The 27,344-nt window shown below is 43.6% G+C and overlaps 2 protein-coding genes across 6 annotated transcripts in view; one reads left to right on the top strand and one right to left on the bottom strand.

Moving 5' to 3' along the window:
- MTBP (MDM2 binding protein) overlaps window positions 1-20,208 on the bottom strand; it is a 67,238-nt gene extending 47,030 nt beyond the window's left edge. For 4 of the 5 annotated variants that reach the window (XM_050940732.1, XM_050940733.1, XM_050940734.1 and 1 more), the window contains exons 1-6: window positions 20,078-20,170; window positions 17,627-17,707; window positions 11,245-11,318; window positions 10,994-11,145; window positions 3,936-3,994; window positions 928-1,072 (exon numbers count right to left, since the gene is read on the bottom strand). In XM_050940732.1, coding sequence (XP_050796689.1) covers window positions 928-1,072; window positions 3,936-3,994; window positions 10,994-11,145; window positions 11,245-11,318; window positions 17,627-17,707; window positions 20,078-20,153 — 587 coding nt within the window. In that variant the 5' untranslated portion in view covers window positions 20,154-20,170. Of the gene's footprint in view, window positions 1-927; window positions 1,073-3,935; window positions 3,995-10,993; window positions 11,146-11,244; window positions 11,319-17,626; window positions 17,708-20,077 lie in introns of all 5 variants that reach the window. The other variant, XM_050940735.1, reaches the window with a different exon arrangement.
- The window catches only part of MRPL13 (mitochondrial ribosomal protein L13), a 50,529-nt gene continuing 43,393 nt past the window's right edge, over window positions 20,209-27,344 (top strand). The window contains exons 1-2 of the mRNA XM_050941402.1: window positions 20,209-20,329; window positions 21,518-21,641. Coding sequence (XP_050797359.1) covers window positions 20,303-20,329; window positions 21,518-21,641 — 151 coding nt within the window. The 5' untranslated portion in view covers window positions 20,209-20,302. The remainder of the gene's footprint in view (window positions 20,330-21,517; window positions 21,642-27,344) is intronic.

Genomic DNA, 27,344 nt, shown 5'->3' with positions numbered 1-27,344 from the left:
ATGGCATTTTCCATTGTGATAAATTGATCATGATAGTTTTTCATCTCCCTCTGTGTGCACTAGCAGGTGTCTTATGACAAGTAAATATTTTCTCTAACTACAGGCGTTTATTTCAGCACTACGTTTAGTCTCCTTGTTTTAATCACAAATTTGTTGACCAGATCTCAAGCACTGTAACATATTATGGGATTAACCCTCTGTCCCAAATTCCAGGCTTGGATTTGAAAGAAAGTACATGGTTATGGCAAACGACAGCAAGACAATGGGGGACTGAGCCTACTTTTTGGACACAAAGCTTAGGCACGCCTACTCTAGTTCCCAATTCTCTTCATGGGGAAAAAAGCAGCTGACTTGTGGTTAAACTTGTGGTTAAAAATAAAACATATCCAAAGTCATTCTATATTTTACACTGAGCTGACTAGGTGGGAGGGTAATAAGCAAACTTGTGTATAATTAAAAATATTCAAGTGATTAGTCTTAACTTCAAAAAGATAAAAACACCATCTTGATACCCATTTTATAAAAATTACAAACCCAGATTCAAAGTTAATCAATAATAATTGTGTGTGTTGTAATATATTAACTTTATACAATATGTAATGTAAAATGAAGCCAGGACATCAGGGAAAACTAGATATATGAGTGAAAGTTAAGTAAAATGAGATCAAATATATTTATATACTGTGCCGTAGAAATTAGGGGCATTTTAAATGCTTGCATTTCTGTCGGCCCCTTTGCTGAAAGCATGTATTTACAGTAATAGAATTGTCTAGATAGCTTTTTTTCTTCTCTGAGAGAGAAATCCATACTTTCCTAAAGAATATCTGTCAAGAACTAAGACATCTCATAAGCTTTATTTAAAAACAGTAATGTATGTTCACGCAAAACAAATAATGCACCTGCCTGAACAATTGAAAAAAATCTTACCCTTTATAGTCATTTGTTGCTATAGTGATTTTTGCAGAATGCCATTCTTTCAGATGTTTCAGGGCACCAATAGCAGGTAAGCAATCTTTTAACTTGGGGGCATCTCTTTCAGCAGACTGTAGTATTACATCAACCATGGCTCTTCCTGTAAATAAAACACATACGATGCAAATTAATGTGATACTATGACATTGTAGAGCCAAGCATTCATCTCATTTTAAAGAGGAAAGACAAATTTATAAAACATTCTAAGAAAATATGCTTTACTGTTGATTGTGATCAGGTATGTTAAAGGGGCAGAATCAAGAAATGTAGGAATAAGATTTGAAACACCACTATTGGAATTTTAGCACAGGGCTAGGCAACCTTTCAGAAGTGGTGTGCCAAGTTCACTGTAATTTAAGGTTTCGCGTGCCGGTAATACATTATAACGTTTTTAGAAGGTCTCTCTCTAAAAATTTATATTATATTATATAAACAAACTATTGTATTTAAAGTAAATAAAGTTTTAAAAATATTTAAGAAGCTTCATTTAAAATAAAATTAAAATGCAGATCTTATCAGTTTAGTGTGATCCTTGCCCTTGCTTTTCTTTGCTGAGTTTTCCAATGCGGGCTACAGCAGGTGGTGACTGAAGAGCGCTGGGTCGAGACCAGGAGCACAACCCTGGGCTGGCTGCCAGTACCCCAGGCTGGCAGTGGGCTGAGCAAGACCGGCAGCCGGAACCCCAGACCAGCAGCGGATTGAGCCGCTCAGCTCATCACTGGCTCCGCTCAGTTTGCTGCTGGTCTGGGGTTCCAGCAGGGGTGAAAGTAACTTACATTTCTTACAGGTACTGTCATACTGCAACCCCCCTCGGGGGGAGGAGCTCAGGGGCTGGGGACGTGTGGGTGGGACATGGAGGGGAGCGCTCAGGGCATGGGGTTGGGGGGCTCAGGGCAGGGGGTGGGGATGTGGATGATGCAGGAGTCAGGACTGGGAGCATGGAGGGTGCAGGAGTCAGGGTTGAGTGGCATGAGGGGCTCAGGACAGAGGGCTGGTGTGTGTGTGTGTGTGTGTGTGTGTGTGTGTGTGTGTGTGTGTGTGTGTGTGTGTGTGTGTGTAGGGGGGAAGTTTTGGGGGGGACAGGGCTTGGGGCTGGTCTGGGACAGTCCCGGTTGCAGCTGGGTCACCTGGATGGGATCCTGCCCCACGCTGTTCCTGCCAAGGGAACTGTGGGCCAGCTGTGTGGGGGCACTGCATCTGCAGGAAAATGGGGGACAGTGGCAGAAGACCCCCTGGCTGCTGCTCCCTTCCCCTTCCCCCCCGATGGGCCGCAGCTGTGCACGCCGCAGGGATGGCACGTGCCTGTAGTGCCCTGGTATCCAGCCACAGCGGTGAGAGAGGAGCAGCAGGACAGGCTGGAACACAGACACCTCCATGGCGTGTCTCGCTGGCCCTTTTGACTTGCCTGACTGCCTGCTGCTTAGTCTGGTGCACAGGGCCTCCAGTGCCAGCCTGCCAGAGAGTTCCGGCAGCCAGCAGGACCCTAGCTCGGAGAGCACCACATACCATGCCTCCAGCCGCAGCAGAGCGCCCCAACATCGGCCAGCTCCGAGCATGCACGCTCCCCCTTACTTTCACTTCTAGGTTCTGGCTGCCGGTCCCTTGCCAGCTGGGGTCTCAGCAGCCAGGACCTCGGCTGGCAAGGGGCCAGCAGCCGGAACCCCAGAGCAGCGGCGGGCTGAGCATGGTCGACAGCCAAGACCCCAGAGCAGCGGCAGGCTGAGCGGCTCAGCCTGCTGCCAGTCTGGAGTTCCGTCCGCTGGCTCCTGCCAGCCAGGGTTCCAGACGCTGGCTCCGCTCAGCCCAGGGTTCCATCCGTCCAGGCCAGCAGCAGGCTGAGTGGGACCAGCGGCTAGGACCCTGGGCTAGCAGCGGGCTGAGCAGGGCTGAGCGGGCTGAGCCAGGGCCCTGCTCAGCCTGCTGCCAGTCTGGGCTTCCAGCCACCAGCTCCTGCCAGCTGGGGTTCCAGATGCTGGCTCCGCTCAGCCTATTACCAGCCTGGGGTTCCCTTCACCCAGGCCAGCAGTGGGCTGAGTGAGGCCGGAGGCCAGGACCTCGACATGACATTAAAAATCAGCTTGCATGCCACCATTGGCAGTCATGCCGTAGGTTGCTGACTCTTGCTTTATCTTCTCCTCTTTGATGTCTTGTCATCAGCTTATACTTCATAGGAAAACCAAAACGCATTATCTTCTCTCCCAAACATTCTCTACTTCCCTCCGTTCTCTATCACCATCAACAACTCCAGCCCTTAAACTCCAGCCCCCAACAACTTCAGCTCTGTGACTCAAGTCAATGATATACAGGTTATTTTTGACTCCTCCTTCTCCCTTGCCCCATGCAACCAGACTGTGTCTTGTTTCATCCTCCTCAACATCTCCAAGATGTATACTTCTCTTTCTATCCCCTACAGTGAAATCTGCCACTCAGGCCCTCTATATTCTGCTTTGACCACTGCAACATCCTCCACTCTGACCTCCCAAAAAAACACACTGGTAACTTCAGTCTAGTCATTTTCCTTGCCTGTCAATTTGAACATTACTCTCCTTTGGATTTCTCCATTGACACCCCATCAGCTAGTGAATACAATTTAAGCTTCAAAACTCTCTATAATGCCTCCTCCCTACTCACACATTGGGCTTCATGTTACCTACCCTCCACCCCCTTTCTGCCAATGTTCTCACCTCCATCTGCTTTCTCACAGTCAGTTACCTCCATCACTTCTTCCACACCACATGCATGGTCCAACCTCTCTGAGCTTATTCACAAGGCAAATACCCTTTCCATGTTTAAGTCCCTGAAGTACCCACTTCTGCAATGCCACCTAGACTGAAACTAGCTGACATTTCAAAATTATTCAGTTGCTGCTCCCCTTCCCTTAACATCTGTCTAACTATCTGTCCTTAGACTGCAAGCTCCTCAGAACAGGGACCTTCAAGATAAACACAAGCTTGTGAAATTACCAGGAGCAGGGAGCTTGTCCGATAACTGATGTAGACTCTCTGCAGATTCTTCATAGACACTGAAATTAAAGAGGGTTACCAGACTGAAAAAGTTTATATACAAAATTATCCAGAACTAAATTATCAGTAATGATATTTAGCACTTTATGAAAGTACACTACATCTTCAAAGCACTAAGCAACCACCATATTAATCCTGCAAGGAATCACTGACATTTCCATTTTACTTACAGAGAAACAAAAGCAGATCGGTTAAGTGATTTCTCCAAGGCCACAGAGTCAGTGGCAGAACTGAGTTTAGAATTCAAGAGTATCTGGCTCCCAGCTCTGATCTGTCCACTAGTCTATGCTGCCTCTCAAAGCAAGTAACCAAAGGTAAAATCTTCAGCTTCATTTACAGCTTTTTACAATCTTCTGCTGTGTAGTACTATAGCTATCAACATATTAACAGTAATGGATAACTACCCATTCTGTGTATTTTACTACTTACATTTAATATGAGTAGTTTCATTCTCAGTACTGCACATTTATCTATTACAATAGCATCTACTATATTTACATGTATAATCTTATTTTCCAGAAGAAACATGCAAGTCATGCCTTATCTTGGTACAAGGGACAGCATAAGAACATACACCATTTATGCCTTTACTACATAAAAGTCTAGATTTTAAACTTAAAAACTCTAGGAAGTTAAGTATCTAAGATTTCAAACAGCCAGAAAAAAAGTATAGTCAATTGATTCCTTCTAAAGTTAAAAAACCCTAACATCTCTAGAATGCCAACGACTCTATATGTTAACAACCTGGACTCTATGCTGCCATTTCCTCACTATCAAGATTTGTAATTTGTTCTTTAGAAGTGTTTAGGGATTTTTTTCATAAGCTCTTCTCTGAATTCAAGTCACCTGAGCAAATGTTGTGTTACAATTAATCAACTTTAGACCTAGCATCCTGATTTTTGCAAGAGTGAGCATCCCCTTTTTGGAGTGATCATACTTGAGGAGGCAAGAAGCTTGTGTTCCTACTACTGTTTTTCTTGTGATTACGTTCATGAGTTCATATTTTGTTATATAGCTGTTTTGCTTTTTGGATTTTAAGTTATTATTAGGGCCCAGCCAAACTCATGGCCATGAAAAACGCATCATGGACCGTGAAACCTGGTCTTTTGTTTACTTTTAGCCTATTCTATACAGCTTTCACAAGGGAGACCGGCATTTCTAAAATTGAGGATCCTGACCCAAAAAGGATTTGCAGTGGGGTCACAAGGTTATTTGGGGTGGGGGGCGGGGGTTGCGGTATTGCCGCACTTACTTCGGTGCTGCCTTCAGAGCTGGGCAGCCAGAGAGCAGTGGCTGTTGGCCAAATGCCCGCTCTAAAGGCAGCACCCTGTCGTCAGCAGCAGCAGCCCAGAAGTAATGGTGGCAATACCATACCATGCCACCCTTACTTCTGAGTTGCTTCCTTCAGAGCTGGGTGGCCAGAGAATGGCAGCTGCTGACTGAGGACCCAGCTCCGCTGGCAGCAGCGCAGAAGTAAGGGTGACAGTACCATACCACTTCTGTGCGATTGCTGGCGGAAGCTCTGCCTTCAAAGCTGGGCTCCTAGACCGCAGCCCTCCCCATTCCAGCTGCCCACCACTGAAGGCAGCGCTACCACAAGCAGCAGTGCAGAAGTAAGGGTAGCAGTACCCGCCCCCTCCCTGACAACTCCGTTTTGGGGCAGGACCCCTACAATTACAACACCATGACATTTCAGATTTAAATAGCTGAAATCATGAAATTTTATGATTTTTAAAATCCTATGACCATGAAATTGACCAAAATGTACCATGAATTTAGTAGGGCCCTAGTTATTATTGTTGGATTAACCATCTCCTTCTCTTTTGTATCTCCATAAGATGTTGTGAGGGGAACAGTGTAAGCCTTGTTGTCATGGAAGAGATCCTGCTTGGCTCCCCATGAGGCATAACCACTTCCCCTTTTAAAAGTTTATTGTTGGAGTTCTAACATGTTTCAGTTATACAAAAGTTTTATTATGCAGATTATACATTGTTAAAAAGCCAAAGGAAAAAACCTAAAATGAAGTTTTGCTAGTATTAGGACTCTGTGCCTTTGAAAACAAGGAGGGGGAGAAAATGGGAAAAGCAAGTGAAAAGCAGAGCCAAGACCAGATGAGTACTACCCCAGCTGCTCTCTGGCCTACACAGAGGAGATGGAGTGTGAATAGACAAGTGAAAGAGACCTATCAGAGATGTCACTGAACTGTGGGCAAGAACACTGTGTAGTAGTACTGGGAGAACCAACTGCACTACTGCAACTGTCATGTCCGGGCCATGCTGGTGTTACGATGGTGCAGAGGGACCCCGTGGAGGATGCAATTGTGTTTATTTCACTTACTCTGAGCAAAGATAACAAACAGTGGTATGAATGTCAGTGCACTCCTGGGAGAAGTTGTGAGTGTAAACAGATGGCATCTACCCAAGTGCTTGGGGGTTACGTCTGCGGTAGCATTGCCAAAATGCTCCAGTGCAGACAAAGTAAAAAATACTGCAGTGAAGATCTTATAACTGATGTTACTTGGAAATAACTTTTTTGTACATTATCATCTGAATAACAAAAGTGAGTAAACAAAAACTAAAAGCTTGATTTTAAAAAGTATATTTGAAGACACACTGCTACGTTTCAGAGAATAACTGACTGCCTCTTTTAGTGGAAATTTTTTCCCATAATGCATTAGTACATATTATAGTTTTTAAATTAAGGACTGGGGGAAAATCAACAGGTGTGGAGGAGCACATGGTTCAGACAGAGACATCCCTTCGGGGAGGATCTATAAATGGAGATTCTCTACATCCTAGTAAGCAGGAGAGTATGGAAGATAAAATACAGGTACGATCTGATGAGAAACAGTCAAATGAAAAAAAGTCTCTTTCAATTAAATCATGTGATAGCAGGCAGCTAAAAAGTGACAAGTCTCTATACGCCAATGCAAGAAGTCTAAACAATAAGATGGGTGAACTAGAGTGCCTCGTATTAAATGAGGATATTGATATATTAGGTATCACAGAAACTTGGTGGAATGAGGATAATCAATGGGACTCAGTAATACCAGGTACAAAATATATCGGAGGGACAGAACAGGTCGTGTTGGTGGGGGAGTTGTGCTATACATGAAGGAAAGCATAGTCAAATGAAGTAAAAAATCTTAAATGAACCAAACTGTACCACAGAATCTCTATGGATAGCAATTCCATGCTTGAATAATAAGAAGATAGCAGTAGGGATAGATTACCAACCACCTGATCAGGATGGAGATAGTTACTGTGAAATGCTCAGAGAGATTAGAGAGGTTATTAAAACAAAAAAACTCAATAATGGGGGATTTCAACTATCCCCCTATTGACTAGGTACAGATCACCTCAGGACAGGATGCAGAGATAAAGTTTCTTGACATCGTAAATGACTGCTTCTTGGAGCAGCTAGTCATGGAACCCACAAGAGGAGAGGCAATTCTTGATTGAGTCCTAAGTGGAGCACAGGATCAGGTCCCAAGAGGTGAATATAGCTGGACTGCTTGGTAATAGTGACCATAGTATATTAAATTGAACGTCCCTGTGGCAGGGAAAACACCACAAGGGCCCAACACTGTAGCATTTGATTTCAGAAAGGAGAACTACACAAAAAATGAGGAAGTTACTTAAACAGAAATGAAAAGGTACAGCACCAAAAGTAAAATCGCTGCAAGCTACTTGGAAACTTTTTAATGACACCGTTAATAGAAGCTCAAATTAAAATGTATACCCCAAATTAAAAAACATAGTAAGAGAACCAAAGAAGTGCCATTGTGGCTAAACAACAAAGTAAAAGAAGCAGAGATAGGCAAAAAGGCATCCTTTAAAAAGTGGAAGTTAAATCCTAGTGAGGAAAACAGAAAGGAGCATAAACTCTGGCAAATGAAATGTAAAAATATAATTAGGAAGGCTAAAAAAGAATTTGAAGAACAGCTAGCCAAAGACTCAAAAAGTAATAAAAAAATTTTTACGTACATCAGAAGCAGGAAGCCTGCTAAACAACCAGTGGGGCCTCTGGTCAATCAAGTTGCTAAAGGAGCACTCAAGGATGATAAGGCCATTGCAGAGAAACTAAATGAATTCTTTGCATTGGTCTTCACCGTTGAGGACGTAAAGGAGATTCCCAAACCTGAACCATTCTTTTTAGGTGACAAATGTGAGGAACTGTCCCAGATTGATGTGTCATTAGAGGAAGTTTTGGAACAAATTAATAAACTAAACAGTAATAAGTCACCAGGATCTGATGGTATTTACCCAAGAGTTCTGGAGGAACTCAAATGTGAAATTGCAGGACTACTAACCGTAGTCTGTGACCTATCATTTAAATCAGCTTCTGTACCAAATGACTGGAAGATAGCTAAAGTGACACCACTTTTTAAAGAGGGCTCCAGAGGTGATCCCGGCAATTACAGGCCGGTAAGTCTAACTTCATTACCAGGCAAACTGGTTGAAACTACAGTAAAAAACGAAATTGTCAGACACATAGATAATCATAATTTGTAGGGGAATAGTCAACATGTTTTTTGTAAAGGGAAATCATGCCTCACCAATCTACTAGAATTCTTTGAGGAGGTCAACAAGAATGTGGACAAGAGGGATCCAGTGGATATAGTGTACTTAGATTTTCAGGAAGCCTTTGACAAGGTCCCTCACCAAAGATTCTTAAGCTAAGTAACCAGTTATGGGATAAGAGGGAAGGTTCTCTCATGGATCGGTAACTGGTTAAAAGATAGGAAACAAAGGGTAGGAATAAATGGTCAGTTTTCAGAAGGGAGAGAGGTAAATAGTGGTGTCCTCTAGGAGTCTGTACTAGGACCAGTCCTATTTAACATATTCATAAACAATCTGGAAAAAGGGGTAAACAGTGAGGTGGCAAAATTTTCAGATGATACAAAACTACTCAAGATAGTTAAATCCCAGACAGACTGCAAAGAGTTACAAAAGGACCTCTCAAAACTGGGTCACTGGGCAACAAAATGGCCGATGAAATTCAATGTTGATTAATGCAAAGTCACTGGAAAACATAATCCTAACTATACATATAAAACCATGGGGTCTAAATTAGCTGTTATCACTCAAGAAAGATCTTGAAGCCATTGTGGATAGTTCTCTGAAAACATTCACTCAATGTGCAGCGTCAGCCAAAAAAGCAAACAGAATGTTGAGAACCATTACGAAAGGGATAGATAATAAGACAGAAAATATCATATTGTCTCTATATAAATCCATGGTATGCTCACATCTTGAATACCGAATGCAAATGTGGTCGCCCCATCTCAAAAAAGATATTGGAATTGGAAAAGTTTCAGAAAAGGGCAACAAAAATGATTAGGGGTATGGAATTGCTGCCGTCTGAGGAGAGATTAATAAGGCCGAGACTGATGTGGAGAAAGTAAATAAGGAAGTGTTATTTACTCCTTCTCATAATACAAGAACTAGGGGTCACCAAATGAAATTAATAGGCAGGAGGTTTAAAACAAACAAAAGGAAGTATTTTTTCACACAACGCGCAGTCAACCTGTGGAACTCCTTGCCAGGGGATGTTGTGAAGGCCAAGACTACAACAGGGTTCAAAAAAGAACTAGATAAATTTATGGAGGATAGGTTCATCAATGGCTATTAGCCAGGATGGGCAGGGATAGTATCCCTAGTCTCTGTTTGCCAGAAGCTGGGAATGGGTGACAGGGGATGCATCACTTGATGATTACCTGTTCTGTTCATTCCCTCTGGGGCACCTGGCATTGGCCACTGCTGGGCTAGATGGACCTTTGGTCTGACCCAATATGGCTGTTCTTATAGGTTTTTCAGTTTTCAACATGCATTTAAACTTGTTTTACTTATTTGTCTGCTCTCCGTTCTCTCCATAAACTTACTTTAAACTCTCTTCACTCTATCATTTCAAGATAAAGACTTAGCAGAATTATAACAGATTATTTGACATACCTGGGATTATTAAAGGGACCTAAGATAGTTAGACATGAGCACTAACGGGAAGCATGAATTTCTGTTCTGTCAGAAATTCTGACATTTCAAAATTTGTTTTTGTTCAGAATTGGAACAAAAAGACAAAATTCAAAATTTCCCTTGGAACAAATATTCCAAAAATTTCAATTTGGAATCAACAAAATGATTCAATAACATCAAATCAATATCTAGTATTAAATGTAATATGTTATACTTATTATAAAAACCAAAATTAAATTAATCAAACCAATAAAGTCAAAACAAACAAAATTGTCAAAGTCAGCACATTCTCATGGAATGGTTTTGGTTCTGACCCATCTGCATTCGCCAGTGGAAAATGTTTCTATATATTTTTGACCACCTATATTAGACACTCATTTCACTGAGATTTGAGCATCTGACTGCCTCAGGCTCCTTTGAAAATCCTGGAGTATGTCACTACAATGGAACCTTTCAAGGAAATAAAATATAAGAATATAATATAAATTTTAACTGTGCATACAAACATCATTCAAGACAGGCAAAGTATTAGGTATTCTAGTCACTGAACCGCTTAAAGTAAAATGACAGATTAGCAAGCATAAAGAAACATTTTTGTGATACTTTGAAATTATGTCAAAATTCTTATGAAGCACAGAACAAAAATCAATCCCCTATATTTATGTTTAACTGACAGGTTCAAGCATCTTGATGTAAAACAAAAAGAGGACATATGTTTCATGCCTGTCTTGGCATCTTAATTAAGTCAGCAGTTAGAACTAATGAAAAACCTTTAAATCCAAAATTCAGCGTGGCTTTACATGACTTTTTACTTTAAAATATCTTAGTTATTTTGTTATTTCATAAAAGTTAAGAGTCATGTAAAACCACACTGAATTTTGGATTTAAAGGTTTTTAGGGGGGGTTGCTGATTAATTAAAATGGACACAAACTATCATCAAAAGAACTAATTAGTTCTCTTGGTTCCCTTGTTCTGTATCCGATCTGAATCACTACGTTTCAATAAAAATATAATAAGCATACTCAATCAGTGACAGTGACTCTCTGCTGCTAGTGTCTTCCTCCTCAAAACTCTGAATAGCACCCAGGCATTCTTCTATACTGGTATGGAGAGAGTTTTCATTTTCATCTTTCTTCATGTCAACATTGATCTCCTCCCAGTCAGAACTACAAAACTAATAAAGCAAAAGGAATCTATTAGTCAAAGTGCTGATTTATGTTAATCGAAATTTGCACAGTCAGCAGAAGAGTTACAGAACTGTTTTTCTTCTTACCTGATAGAAATCATATATAACTTGATTTGCAAAATACCATTTCCTCATACCTGGAACCCCAGCCACAGAACATGCTAAAGAGGAATAAAACATTGTTTTAAACATCAAAAGCAATCCACACAGTTCATTCTTCCTATTTCAATTTCATTTCCTTCTTACAAAGATTCTTAATTAAGATTTTCACTTGTGACCTTACTTTACTGCTTGAATTAGAAATTTAAGTAACCTAATCATATATAACTTTTCAGGCAAATACAGCCTCCCCACCCCCCTTTTGGCTATAATTTGCCCTCTGTCAATGCAGGCTCCATTTTGGTCATCTGAGGACCTGTCTATGTTACAAATACAACCATATCAGGTAACCTGGTTATAACATGGTTACCCCCAACACATTACAAACATTGTCCTAATTTGTAGTATATGTGCAGAATATTGGGGCTTTAGCCTACAGCTATGTTGAAGGTCCAGTTTGCACTACAAATTGATTCCATTATAGACTGGTTGAAACCAATTACCAGTAATAATAGGAGCAACTGCCTTGTAATCAGTTCCCTCGATATGGCTGTATTGTAGCATAGGTAAGGCATGCATAAAAATTGCAAATCATGCCAGACTAAACTGAATGGTGGTGAATCTGTACATGGTAAAAGTTACCAGCACTGGAATGTCATATTTGCATCTTAGTTTTGTAGCAAAGCGTGCTTAACATGTACATTTTAATATGTCACTGTTGCTTAAGCATTAGTTTTCTTTTGGCATCAGAATTAAAGCCACAGGCATTAAGTCATTTGTGAGCCTCTAATTGTACCAAGGATAATGTAAGAGAATTTCTCAGTTTGATTCTTCACAATTATCCCCTCCCACAATTTATGCACATACCTCAGCTGAATCACAACACTCATCAGCCTGCTCAGATGGTTGATAGAATGAGAGATTAATGTTTTCTCTAAACCAACAATACAGTGCATTGCAGTGACTTCCCTAAAGCTGTAAACAACATTGCCAGCTCAGTGGTTTGATAACTCCTCTCAAACTGCTTAATTTAAAAGCTGGGTCCCTCCTCATGGCTCATAATCAGCTCTCCACTGGAGGTAATGGGCTAGCATAAACAAACAGAGCATATCCAGATCAGTTAATTATAGTTTCTAAAGTAATTAATTCACTTTTTTGCCTGAAAATTAACAAATTACTTTGTTCAGTTGTTTTGAAATCCAGTCATTCCTGACCTACGCAGAAAGCTATAACCATAGTATTCAGTGAGGTCACAATTGTGCTATGTAAGTCACACAAATACAACAGCTATCAGAGATTAATAGGTTGATTATTGATTGAGTAAATCAGTAATATAATACTCTGAAATTAAATAGTGAGTTTCAGGCACCTTAGAAATTTGTATATGTTCATCAGAGGATCTCAAAGCACTTTACAAATGTTCATTACAATGTCTCTGCAAGCTTTATAGGTATTACATCCATTAAAATGAACCAGGGCATAGAGAATATCATTTATAATAATAAAGCTGGGACCACAAGTATAATAATGAAGGCCCCAATCATGGGAGATAAGGAGTTCATCACCTCACAGGGTAAGTCCTTAGCTAAGATACAATGGGTATGACCTGAACAAGGTCGTCATAAACAGATAAGTAAGAGTTAATAGAACAGAAGTGCTTCATATCTCTTTGCCTGGAAAGGGTTAACAAGAACAGTGAGCCTGGCTGTCACCTGACCAGAGGACAGGATACTTTCAAATCTTGACGGAGGGAAGTTTTTGTGCTGTGCTGTTAGTTTTGGTTGTTGTTCACTCTGGGGGCTCAGAGGGATCAGATGTGCAACCAGGTTTCTCTCCAATCTCCCTGATACAGGTTCTTATAGATTCAAAATAGTGAGTACTAGGTAGATAAAGCGAGTTAGGCTTATGTTGTTTTTCTTTATTTGCAAATGTGTATTTGGTTGGAAGGAGTTAAAATGTGTATTTGGTTGGAAGGAGTTCAAACTGGTATTTTGCTGAAAAGATTTTAATTTGTACTTGTATGCTTAGGCTGGGAGAGTATTCCCAGTGTCTATAGCTGAAAGACCCTGTACCTATTCCATTTTTTTTTTTTAATTTACAAAGATAATTTTTACTGTTTTTCTCTCCTTAATTAAAGTTTTTCTTGTTTAAGAACCTGATTGTTTTTTTTTTATTCTGCTGAGACCTCAGGGAACTGGGTCTGGATTCACCAGGGAATTGGTGGGGAGAAAGGAGGGAAGGGGGGGAGAGAGGCAAATTTCTCTCTGTGTTAGGATTACTGTCTCTCTCAGGGAGAATCTGGGAGGGGAAGAGAGGAGGAGGGGGGAAGGTGCATTTTCCTCTCTGTTTTAAGATTCAAGGAGTTTGAATCACAGTGATCTTCCAGGGTAACCCAAGGAGGGGAAGCCTGGGAGAGGCAACGGTGAGGGAAAGGGTTTACTTTCCTTGTGTTAAGATCCAGAGGGTCTGGGTCTTGGGGGTCCCCCAGCAAGGTTTTGGGGGGACCAGAGTGTACCAGGCACTGGAATTCCTGGTTGGTGGCAGTGCTACAGGTTCTAAGCTGGTAATTGAGCTTAGAAGAATTCATGCTGGTACCCCATCTTTTGGACGCTAAGGTTCAGAGTGGGGATTTATACCATGACAAAGGTGTTGCCATGAGTGAGCGGCAGACCTGGAGAAAACTCAGTCTGCTATTACTATTTGACTTTACTGCCACTAAACCACAGCGTCCTGGCTGCTGGGAACAAGCCACAACCCTGTATATTAATATAGTTTTTGGACAACCATTTTTTACCTGACACTTACGAGTCAAAATAAAAAATACCTGAGAGACCATATTTCCTCTTAAAAGAACTGGCGCACGAAATTGCAAGCCCATTAGCAAGAATTTTTAATGAAACGGTAAACTCAAGGGTTGTACCGTTTGACTGGAGAATTGCTAACATAGTTCCTATCTTTAAGCAAGGGAAAAAAAGTGATCTGAGTAACTATAGGCCTGTTAGTTTGACAACTGTAGTATGTAAGGTCTTGGAAAAAATTTTGAAGGAGAAAGTAGTTAAGGACATTGAGGTCAATGGTAATGGGGACAAGTTACAACATGATTTTATTAAAGGTAGATCGTGCCAAACCAACCTGATCTTCTTTGAGAAGGTGACAGATTATTTAGACAAAGGAAATGCAGTAGATCTAATTTACCTCGATTTCAGTAAGGCATTTGACACGGTTCCACATGGGGAATTATTAGTTAAATTGGAAAAGATGGGGATCAATATGAAAATTGAAAGGTGGATAAGGAACTGATTAAAGGGGAGACTCCAACAGGTCGTACTGAAGGGTGAACTGCCAGGCTGGAAGGAGGTTACTAGTGGAGTTCCTCAAGGATCAGTTTTGGGACCAATCTTATTTAACCTTTTTATTACTGACCTTGGCACAAAAAGCAGGAATGTGCTAATAAAGTTTGCGGATGACACAAAGCTGGGGGGTATTGCTAACACGGAGAAGGACCGGGATATCATACAGGAAGATCTGGATGACCTTGTAAACTGGAGTAATAGTAATAGGATGAAATTTAATAAGTGAAAAGTGCAAGGTCATGCACTTAGGGATTAATAATAAGAATTTTAGATATACACATCAGTTGGAAGCAACAGAGGAGGAGAAGGACCTTGGAGTATTGGTTGATCACAGGATGACTATGAGCCGCCAATGTGATATGGCCATTAAAAAAGCTAATGCAGTTTTAGGATGCATCAGGCAAGATATTTCCAGCAAAGGTAAGGAGGTGTTAGTACCGTTATATAAGGCACTGGTGAGACCTCATCTGGAATACTGTGTGCAGTTCTGGTCTCCCATGTTTAAGGAGGATGAATTCAAACTGAAACAGGTTCAGAGACGGGCAACTAGGATGATCCGAGGAATGGAAAACCTGCCTTATGAAAGGAGACTCAAAGAGCTTGGCTTGTTTAGCCTAGCCAAAAGAAGGCTGAGGGGGGATATGCTTGCTCTTTATAAATATATCAGAGGGATTAATATTAGGGAGGGAGAGGAATTATTTAAGCTTAGTACCAATGTAGACACAACAACAAATGGGTATAAACTGGACACTAGGAAGTTTAGACTTGAAATTAGACGAAGGTTTCTAACCATTAGAGAAGTGAAGTTCTGGAACAGCCTTCCAAGGGGAGTAGTGGAGGCAAAAGACATATCTGGCTTTAAGACTAAGCTTGATAAGTTTATGGAAGGGATGGTATGATGGGATAGCTTAATTTTGGCAATTGATCTTGATTATCAGCAGATAAGTATGCTCAGTGGTCTGTGATGGGATGTTGGATGGGATGGGATCTGAGTTACTGCAGAGAATTCTTTCCTGAGTGCTGGCTGGTGAGTCTTGCCCACATACTCAGGGTTTAGCTGATCGCCATATTTGGGGTCAGGAAGGAATTTTCCTCCGGGGCAGATTGGCAGAGGCCCTGGAGGTTTTTCACCTTCCTCTGCAGCGTGGGGCATGGGTCACTTGCTGGTGGATTCTCTGCAGTTTGAGGTCTTCAAACCACAATTTGAAGACTTCAATAACTCGGACATAGGTTAGGGTTTGTTATAGAAGTGGATAGGTAGGGTTCTGTGGCCTGCTTTGTGCAGGAGGTCAGACTAGATGATCATATTGGTCCCTTCTGACCCTAAAGTCTATGAGTCTACTACCCAAAGTCACATACCTTGGATTCTATACAGATTCTTATACCACGCTCATCAATATAGTATTAGTGCATCTTCCAGCAGTAGATTAAGAAATGTGAATAAAATCTGTCATATTTTGTTTCTTCTCTATTATTTCCCCGTGGGAGAAGTGTGTGTAGTGGAATGCCTTGTTGTGGCAGGGCTTACTATTTTCTAAGTGTACGTGTCTATGTATTTATGTTAAAGACGACAAAATCAAAGAGATGAGCCTTGCCTTAGAGCAGAAGGTGTGAGGTTTACAATGGTCCTTAGTTTATGTGGAAGTTTATTCCACAGTCTCTGACTCCCGAGAAAGTACTGTTTCACACACAGACAAGCTTCACCTTTACAAATGAAGGAATAAAACATATAGTGTGTACTGTATTTACCTATAATATTGTCAATGTTCTATTTATTACTTTAAGATGTAGCTTACCGCTAGGTTTTACTGAAAAAGCAGAAAAATAATTTGACTATATTATTCCACGTTTCACTGGAATTTGCTCAAATGCTATTTAGCAAAAATATTGACAGCTAGACAGTTTGACAAGCTCTTTGGAACTTATTACATCTCTCTTGCATGTGTTATCCCCTCTTTCCCTTCCCAGCTTCACTCCAGTTGCTTTTTTTTCTTTCTGATGATAAATCATTATCTTTTCTTGAGTTGTCCTCTGTATCCATTTCCTCTTTTCTCCATCAACCCACCTTTTGTGTCTGCCTCTCTTATTTTCCCTATATAATGTCTCACTACAAAAATCTCACTACATACCTTACTTCTCCTTTTCAACTTATCCCATCAGTCCTTTCACTCTCTTTCTCCTGCCCACACTCATCCACCAGGCTTGGAAATTCTACAAACAACTAATATCTGGAGAACTAAGCCTATTAGTCAGAGAAAAATATGGAAAAAAGGTGGGAGAAGGAAATGTGACTGTCTTGGCAATGCCCAAATTTGAAGCAGTCCCCTCCCCCTTCCCTCCACTAAGCTGCTGGGCAAGGCGGGGAAAATGCTGGGGTTCCTGTCAGAGAGCTATCCCAGGACATTGTTTAAAGGTCCTATCTTTCATTCCAGCTTCCTGCCTGCAGGTTTCTAAAACACATGAAATCCCCTAAATCAACTGCTAGAAGAGAGAAAAAGCATTTGTTCTGTTCCACCTCATACCCCTGAAACTCCTCCTCCTCCTCCTGGCTGCAAAGATGGGTGGAGGTGTCTACTATTTTACATTACCCCCAATCACCTGGCTACTTCCTGCACAAAGGGAGTTGAGGGAAGACTTCATGGCTTCCCAAGCAGCAGCAAACTGAAAGTGACTCAGTTTGTCAGTTTTACTACTGCCCTGTTCTGAACAGCAATGAAAACACCTGTTGTGGCTTGGGAAAGCCACAGACTGTAGCAGACACTGTGGCTGTCAGGAGTTTATTCTGGCTAAATCTGCATTGGTTATACTTGTTTCATGTTTGGAAGATTTTCTTCATAAATATAATAGCCTTAATTGTGGATTTTTAAAAAAAAGAAAGCACAGATTCTGCAGAGAGTGATGACATTCTTTCATCAAACTTTCCTATTTGCCCAGGGCACATGATTTTTCAAGCCCTGGTTAAAAAACAACAACCACAATTGCATTTCCTTTATATTGCTATTTGCCACTATATTTACCTGGGAAAGTGCTTACATCCTTATTTATAAAGGTTCTACAATTTTCTTTCAGAAGGTTATAAACATTTGCTGCAGTTATACCTGCAAAAAACAAGTTTCTATTAATAGAAAACACAAAAACAATTCCTTCCTTTCTTGCAAATGCCAGAAAACTTGCCAGTTAGGCCAACAGATCCAGTTAGTCTCGAGTCTCTGTTTAGCAGAGTGTGCTTTTAAAGGATATGCAAAGAAGAGCCTGTTTTGAGGCCTGACAGATGTTGTGACTCATCCAGCCAGGAGGGGAACTCACAAGTGCAATATCATGGGAGCTTGCACTTCCCTACCTATAAGAAAGTTCTACTTGCCACAATTTACCCAGGGTCTGGGTGGATTCTCCCTTACTGAAATGTTTTTCTAAAAGATCTGCTCTAAAAATTATTTTGGAGACGTTCTATGGACTGTGTTATACAGGAGATCAGACCAGATCAGAGGTGGGCAATTTGGCCCGCTCAACCATTCTGCCTGGCCCTTGAGCTCCGGCTGGGGAGGCTAGCCACTGGCCCCTCCCCTGCTGTCGCCCCTCCCCCGCAGTCTCAGCTGGCCATGCCGCCAGCACTATGGGCAGCAGGGCTGCGAGCTCCTGCCGAGCCGTGCAGCGGCATGCCTGGCTCCAGCCGGGCAGCGCAGCTGTCAGTCCTGCTCCTCTGAGCAGCATGGTAAGGGGGTGGGAAGTTGGGGGTGGATAAGGGATAGAGGGTCCAGGGGCACAGTCAGGGGGAAGGGAGCAGTTGGATCGGGCGGAGGTTCTGGGGGGCATGGTCGGGGCCAGGGGTTTGGATAGGGGGTGGGGTCTCGGGGGAGCAGTTGGGGCGGCGGGTCCTAGGAGGGGGCAGTCAGGGGACAAGGAGCAAGGGGGGTCGGATGGATCCGTATCAGCAAAAAATGAGGAGTACTTGTGGCACCTTAGAGACTAACAAATTAATTTGAGCATAAGATTCATCAGATGCATGCAGTAGAAAATACCATAGAAAGATATATACATAGAGGGCATGAAAAAAAATGGACACTATAGTGGATAGTGGACACTATCAGAGGCTTGTTCACCTGCACATCTACCAATGTGATATATGCCATCGTGTGCTAGCAATGCCCCTCTGCCATGTACATTGGCCAAACCAGACAGTCTCTACACAAAAGAATAAATGGACACAAATCAGACTTCAAGAATTATAACATTCAAAAACCAGTCGGAGAACACTTCAATCTCCCTGGTCACCCAATTACAGACCTCAAAGTTGCAATACTCCAACAAAAAAAACTTCAAAAACAGACTCCAATGAGAAACTGCAGAATTGGAATTAATTTACAAACTGGACACCATTAAATCAGGCTTGAATAAAGACTGATAGCGGATGGGTCATTACACAAAGTAAAACCGATTTCCCCATGCTAATTTTTCCCTCTACTGTTACTCACACCTTCTTGTCAACTGTTGGAAATGGGCCATGCTGATTATCACTAGAAAAGTTTTTTTTTCCTCCTGCTGATAATAGCTCACCATAACTGATTACTTGTTAGAATGTGTATGGCCACACCCATTTTTCATGTTCTCTGTGTATATATATCTTCCTCCTGTATTTTCCACTGCACGCATCTGATGAAGTGGGTTTTAGCCTATGCAAGCTTATGCTCAAATAAATTTGTTAGTCTCGAAGGTACCACAAGTACTCCTCTTTTTTGAGGTAATAAAAGGCCGTCTTTTGAGATGTGCTATGGCATATCACCACCACGACTGTGTCCTTATACACTGGTGTGATGTTGCAATGCAAACAGGACCACAGGATGTAAACATCTCACACCACAATTTTGCAGGTCTCTTTTATCCTCTACGAAACACGCTCCTCTCCCTTGCCGGCTGGCTGCATGGTGGGATTGTTCCTAACCTCTCCTGGCAGATGGCAGAGGGAGGAGGGAATGATGATGGCTCGAACCAATCTGTTCAGAGCTCCCTGAGTGGCCTGGAGCGCAAGGCAGCGTGGAGAAGGCACTTGTGTGCCCCTTGCTCCACTCGGCCGGCCTGAAACCTGGGACTCGTCCCACCAGAAACGTGCGCTGCAGAGAAACACACACAAAACTCTAGAGCCACAACTAGAAGTCTTGACCACCACAGTGAACTGCGAACACCACTGGAAGTGATGCCACAGCCCCTCTCAGTGACGCGTGACCCAGCGCAGAGCCTGGGGTCCTAGGCACCCCCACAGTTACAGCTCCCCCCACTGCTGCGGTCCCCAGCCGGCTCACCCACTCGGGGCCCCGCGGCGCATCGCACCGCACCAGCGTAACTAGCGCCGCGCGGCGAGACTCCCCTCTGGCTGTGCCTGGAGGAGCCGCTCCGGGCGGCGCAGGACCCCGCGCTATACAGCGCCTCGCCCCAGGGCTCTGTGGCCACCACCGAGCCCCGCTCGCCCGCACCTGCTACGCGCTCGGCGCCGCCGCCCCGCGGGGCTCTCCGCTCCTCCCAGCTCACGAACAGCAGGTACCGGTCCATGGCCGCGGCCGGACGCCTCCTCCCGGGCACGCTCAGCAGCCGCCACCGCCTTCTCCCGCCTCCACGGCCCCCGCTTCCGCTTCCTGCCGCCGGGAGTCAGGACCGGGTCCGGCAGAGAACCGGCTCCCCCGGCGCACCGCCAACCCGCCATGGCCAGCTACACCAAGGCGGCCCAGGTGAGCGCGGCCCCGGGCAGGGCTCCTCGCCGGGTGAGGGGAGGCGGGAGCCCACGGGCAGGTCGCTGAGGCGGCTCCTCTCTCGGGGGGCGCGGGCTCTGCCCCTCCCTAGCTGCGTGTCCTCGGCCTGGTGCCCCCTCTCCGCAGCGGGGAGCGGGGCCCTCTCCCCTGGAGATGGGCTGTCCCTGCCCTACGGTGCGAGAGCCGCCTGCGTCCTCCAGGCCGGGGCGTTTCCTGGGGTAAGTGCCCCGCTGCCCGGGGAGGAGTCTGCCCGCTCCGGCCTGTGGAGAGTGGCGGGCAGGGGGCTGCAGAAGGACCGCGCTCCCCTAGCAGTTCCCCCTGCGGGTAAAGCTTCCACGCGTTGCTGTATTTACCCTCCCTGGAGAGACGAGCAGAGCTCATCGTGCCCACGTGGAGCAGCTCATTTTGTAGGGCAGCAAGTAACATGGCAGGTACCGAAAGGAAGGCACAAACATAGGCTTGCAAACGCTTAGACCGGGATTCTGCCGACAAACGGGCACCTCTCTTGGGACAGTAGTAAAATTAAGCTTCTACGTAAATATTTGTAGTAGATGGTGTCTAAAAGTGTCTGCAGGATTAAATAAAGTTAAGTAAGTGTGTAAATGTTTGCGGGTTTAGGGTGTTACCTATGGAAGTCAACAGTACTATTTCTGCTAATCCTGTGCTTCACTAATGAAGTGTTTGCAGGGTCAGAGCTGTAATGCTTCTCTTTAGAATTGTGCCCTCCTCCACATGAAAATAAAGAAGGCAGTCAGAATTATGATGGCCTATAACTCTTATTATCTTGTTGGTTAGCGATAATTAATAAGAGGACATCAAGATTTTGAAAACAATACCAGAAAGTGGAAAAGACCTCTAGTTATTTCCTCATAGCATTATCACGATTGAAGATAATTTATACAGCACTGTAGTTTCCCCCACCATTTCTTAAAATCTTGGGGAAATATAATTGAACATTAATGTTTGTATGGTGTTTAGAAACAGAGATTAAAGGTGTTTTTTCCTAAAAAATAATGTATATATTGGTTAAAAATCATGATAGTTAATCTCTAAAATACCTAATGTATTTTCTTGTAAATACCTAACATGTTTGTGGTTTTGTGGAGTTATTTAGGCTGAGTGTATTTATTTTACTACATTAACTACAACTTTGTCAATCTTCTTTAGCAATGGGCTACTTTTGCCAGAGCCTGGTATCTCATAGATGGGAAGATGCAACCACCTGGAAAACTTGCAGCCATGAGTGTAATCAGACTTCAGGGGAAGCATAAGCCTGTGTATCATGCACTAAGTAAGTATTGTAGTAAACTGACGCAAACTTGATTTCCTTCACTTATAGGTATCCTTGCCTTTCCATTTCATTAATCATATTTTTTTTTAAAGTTTGTGTTTTCAGTATTCATTACAAACTTTAAGACTCGCCACTTTGTCCCCACCTTCATTTTTTTTCTCCCTGAGGCTTTGTGTCACTGAAATATTCTTTCGTATAAAAGTAGGCTGTGTATTATTTAATACTGAACAATTACGTTGCAGTAGCACTTACGAGTCACAGTTTTCTAGATGTTGTATAAACACGTAGTCCCTGGCCTATGTTTAAGCTTCTCTGGGTAGGGATTTTGTATCTTCCTATGTGTTTGTACTGCATTTAGCATAATGGAGCCATGAATCTTGTTTGAGGCCTCTGATCAACTTCTGTAAAACAGATAACAGTAATATTCCCTACACTGTGCATCATGTATGAAAGCAAATGCCAGTCAGCAGTGGTGTCTCCAGGCATCAGCGCTCCAAGCGCGTGTCTGGGGAGGCAAGCTGCGGGGGGCACCCTGCCAGTCCCTGCGAGGGTGGCAGTCAGGCAGCCTTTGGCGGTGCACCTGCAGGAGGTCTGCCGGTCCTTTCGATTCGGTGGCAATTCGGCAGCGGGTACGCCGAAGCCACAGGACTGGCGGACCTCCCGCAGGCAACCCGCCGAATCCACGGGACTGGGGACCTCCCGCAGGCACGCCGCTGAAGGCTGTCTGACTGCCTCGCTTGGGACGGCAAAAAAGCTAGAGCCGCCCCTGCCAGTTAGCTGTGAAAACATGGAAGAGGTGGGTGTAGTCTAACATGCTAAACCAGTTCCATCAATGACAATTCTCTGTTCATGAAGATAAGGTTGGAGCTTTGCCAGTATGTGATTGGTTGAAGAGAGGTGAGCTAAGACAGAGCACCAATGCTCTTTGCAGCTTGTTGACTTTTAAACCACTGAATCTTGCAGCAGAAAGTTTATTTCTTAATGTAACTAAAAATCAAATTTATATTTATTTTGGCACACCTGAAGTCACCAGTCAGCCCCCTTTCACAAAGGGCCTGAAGTTTATGGAGAGACTCTTACTGAATTCCATGGATTTTGTATCAGGTCCTTGATGTTGTTCAGTCTGAGGATCCAATCCTGCAAAGAGCCCTTGTGGGTAAACCTCTACACCCATGTGAAGGTTCCTATTGCCTTCACTGAGGCATTTTACAGGCAGTTTGAGGGTCTGGCCATGTGGAGCAACTTGAAGAATTAGAACTAATGTAGACAGTATTTTTGTTCTTTTTTTTTTTTTTTTAACAGATGTGTATCAATTTTTACTTTTTTAATCCCACTCCAGTGGAACGTGTTTTAAAATAAAATATAGTCCTAATTTATAAATTTACTAGTAGTTGCAATCCTGTGCTGTTGCACAGGTATGATTTGTAAAGTTGTGTGTGTTAAAAAAAAAAAAAAAAAAAAAAAGCGGGGGGGGGGGCAGAAAATAGCTGAATAGTAACAGACTGCAAATCTGGTGATATTCTAAACAAAAAGAGTTGTCCACGATGCTTATACCTGTTTTCATCGCTTCACACTGACTGAACAGAAATTCTAGGCTTCTGAGTGATGTTTGTGGTTTTTGTTGTGTGTGCTGGTTGGGTTGATTTCTGTGTAGTTTTGGGAGAGTTGTGTGGATTTCTGCAGGTGCCAAACGAGGGTGTGAGTGCATTGATGGAGTCCGTGTTTTGGGGATTGTGTTGATTTGTATGGTTGGCAAATGGAAGGTATGCTGGAGTGTGCAGTCTTCCTTTTACAACCAATGAAACTGTTGCGTGCAAATTAGCTGTAAATGGGGTGGTGATTGGTTGAGTCACATTTAACATCACAAAGATCTAGGACTCTTGGCATGGTATAGATACATGCATTAGGCCAGTGATCCCCAACCTTTTTTGTCTGGCGGGCGCCAGACAATGAGCTGCAGAGGACCGTGGCAGCGGACGAGCATCCGCTAAAATTCCGCTGACAAGTGGCAATGTCAATAAACGTCGCTGCCGAAATGCCGCCAGCAAGCAGTGTCATCCAGAGGCATCGCCACCAAAATACCACTGAAAATTGGCGGCATTTCGGCAGCGATGCCTCTGGATGATGCAGCTTGTCGGTGGCATTTCGGCAGATGAATGGCCACAGTCCAGTACGCGGGAACACTTAGACACCCTGGCAGGTGCCATGGCACCCACAGGCACTGTGTTGGGGACCCCTGCATTAGGCCTTGTCTACCAAGTTTTGCTGATGCAAGTTTCATTGGCTTACCTAGAATCATAGGACTGGAAGGGACCTTGAGAGGTCATCTAGTCTAGTCCCCCGCACTCATGGCAGGGCTAAGTATTATCTAGACCATTCCTGACAGGTGTTTGTCTAACCTACTCTTAAAAAAATCTCCAGTGATGGAGATTCTACAACCTCCCGAGGCAATTTATTCCAGTGCTTAACCACCCTGACATCCGCCACAGTTAGTATATCGCTTGTGCATGTGCGTATTTGGCTCCTTCCATTGGCGCTGCTTGTACTTACCAGGAGAGCTTGTGTTGATGCACAGTGCAATATACCCTGGGTAAGTATCCCGGTGTGCAGCCAGCCACTGTTGAACACATTGTCTTTTGCGTAGTTTTGACAAAGCATGGTTGGCAAGAAAAGACCCATGCAAGGGTGACTAGGAGGAAGGAGTCAGCTTCCCATAATACAGTGTTCTCCATCCCATAATATCATATCTATCTCATAATTTTTGCACCTATTTTCAATTTCCCACAAACCCACACGGGACTTGTCACTGTCTGCCATCTTTGACAGAAGCATAGAACCTGTGCCGCTCTGCATTATTGTCTGAGTGTTTCAAGTGCAGCACACATGATCCTCCAGTATTTGCAGAGCTGCAAGAAGAACCACAAGGAACACGATTTTCTGATGATCAGTTTGCTGTGGTACATAGCGAGAACCAGTTCAAGGTTGTTGGTGGCATTCATGGAGCAGCTGCAAATGGTGAAGTGCCACTTCTGGGACCGAGAAATGTGCACTGACCGGTGGGATCCCATCGTAATGCAGGTTTGGGATGACAAGCAGTGACTGCAGAACTTTCAGATGTGTAAGGCCAGTTTCCTGGATCTGTGTGCTGAACTTGCCACAGCCATATAATGCAGGGACCCCAAACTGAGAGCTGCACTAACAGTGGAGAAGCAAGTGGCAATCACACTGGGGAAACTTGTTATGCCAGATTACTTACCAGTCAGTTGGAATTCATTTTGTAGTGGGAAAATCCACTGTGGGGGCCATTATCATGCAAGTGTACAGGACCATTAATAGTCATCTGCTAGACAGAACTCTTACTCTCAGCAATGTGGAGAACATAGTGGATGGCTTTGCAGCTGTGGGCTTCCCAAGCTGTGGTGGAGCAATAGATGCGGGACACATTCTTATTTTGGCCCCAGAGCACCTTGCTACAGAGTACATCAACTGGGTTAATTTTACATGGTTATGCAAGCTCTGAAGGATCACCGGTGATGCTTTACTGGCTGGTTAGGAAAGGTGCATGCTGCTTGCATATTTAAGGACACAATACTCTTCAGAAAGCTAAAAGAAAGAGCCTTCTTTTTCAGCCACGGATTACCATTGGCGATGTTGAAATACTAATAGGGATCCTGCCTACCCTGGCTCTTGAACCTGTACCCAGGCCATCTTGATTAACAAAGGAAAGATTCAACTACAGGCTCAGCTGGTGCCAATGACAGTTGAATGTGCTTTTGGTAGATTGAAAGGATGCTAGTGATGTTTACTCACTAGATTGGATCTCTATGTGAAGGATATCCCAATGGTTATAGCTGCCTGTTGTGTCCTACATAATATTTTTGAAACAAAGGGGGAAATGTTGCTGCAGATGTGGAGGTAGAACGTCTGTCTGTCTGTTGAATTTGAACAGCTATCAGATGAGCTGTGTGGCTTAGGAAGGCTTTGAAAAAGCAGTGCGCCACAGGAATGTGCTGTAGTGTACTGTGCTCAACCTGGCTTTGCAGTTTGGGGCTTGTTTCAAAGTTGTCATGCTTGCTTCATATCTGTACATATATCACTTGACAGTGCAAGCTGGGATGCCTCTTGTACAGTTATGACTACACTGTTTGGCACTTATCTTATTGGTTGTGAGTGTACCTGACCACTATTTTTACTGCCAGCAGGCATCATACACCATGTGTTGTAAACTAATAAAGATGAATAACTTTCAAAACAAAACTTCCATTTATGAAAACAGCTCCAAAAAACCCACACTTAAGTTCTTCAGCTTTAACTTAAAAACATTTAAGAACCTTAGTAAATAAGAGGATGAAACATTGAAGTCATTTGTAGCTACACATACATCAGTCGAAGCTCTCATAGATCAGTGTAAGTGAAGTTCTGGTTGTCCATGCCTTTCTATGGTTGTAGGTGTGCAGGCACTGAGGCCATGAGGAGAGCTGAGGCGGGTATAGGGAAGCGCAGTTCTCCACAGATGGCAATGGGAGTTGAGCCCTGGATTGGTGAACCTGGAGGTCCACAAGAGTCTGCAGCATCTGAATTGGCTGCCTTTCCTGGTGCATCTCCCTCTCCTTTTCCTGTGTCTTTCTCCAGCTGCACTTTCCTTCTCCATGCGGTCTGGAATATTCACCCCCCAGGACCTCTGTTCTAGGTCTGATGCAGCACTGGCTTGCAGGATCTCACAAAACATGTCCTTCCACATCCTCCTTATCTGGGTCAGTCGTTCTGCTGGTGTGGAGGGGGAACCCCTCAAGACCGCATCAGCTGCAGCTACAGATAAAACACATAGAAGTACCATTGTCAGTATAGTAGGAACGGAAAGCAAAATTTAAGTTGTGCTTGTGCCTATTGCCACTCTCAGCTTAAGCGTTCGTGAGTATGACCTGCCAGGGGTGAGGGAAACGAGGGAGTTGCTCAGTTGCATGAAACTGAATACAGGGTACTGGCACTGAATGCTGGCATCGTTTCCCACAGGAGGTGGTGATATAGCTGATATCTCACTCCTGAAGGTAACAAATGCAGTGAGAGCACAGCTGCTGCTAGCATCCCGAAGTCACCTGGAGCAGTATGCCACTAGCCTGTTTACAGCAGTGGTGCCTGTCGAAGTAATCACTGACTGGCATGGGAAAGTGGCCCATTGCAGAGGAAGAAATAAGGCTGCCAACCCTAGAAACCTTCGGGAAAGGATGGCAGAATATTTCCATGGAAGTTCCATCGAGATCTCTCAGGAGGATTCAAGGGACATCCCTGTGGACAAACACACTGCTCCACGTGCCCCCCACCCCACCTTACTCTAGAGGAGAATGAAGAGCAGATAGAAACTTTCTCTCTCTTTGTTGTACCTCTACCTCTTGTAGCATGAATAAATTAATGAAAAGTCAATAGCTATGTCCTGCTAATTTTGGGGTGCCATCACTATAATTGGAAATTTATTTACACATTTACCCAAAGTTCGTTCCCCTGTAATGTTCTTGCTCATGCTCGATTGCAGGGACTGGCTGGACTGCAGTGGTATAAAAAATGGTTTCTGGCGCACAGCACAGCTGAACCTTCCATCACCTATCTCCCATACTCCTCATCCTCATTGTTCATAGCAGGAGCCTGTAACTCGAGCTCCTCACAGTTATCTTCAGTGGTGTGCAGCGTGGTGGTAGGATCTCTGCC

Source organism: Gopherus flavomarginatus, chromosome 2 (assembly GCF_025201925.1).
Source record: "Gopherus flavomarginatus isolate rGopFla2 chromosome 2, rGopFla2.mat.asm, whole genome shotgun sequence".
NCBI lineage: Eukaryota > Metazoa > Chordata > Testudines > Testudinidae > Gopherus > Gopherus flavomarginatus.
The sequence above is the reverse complement of the archived record's forward strand: the minus strand, read 5'-3'. Positions and strand labels throughout refer to the sequence as shown.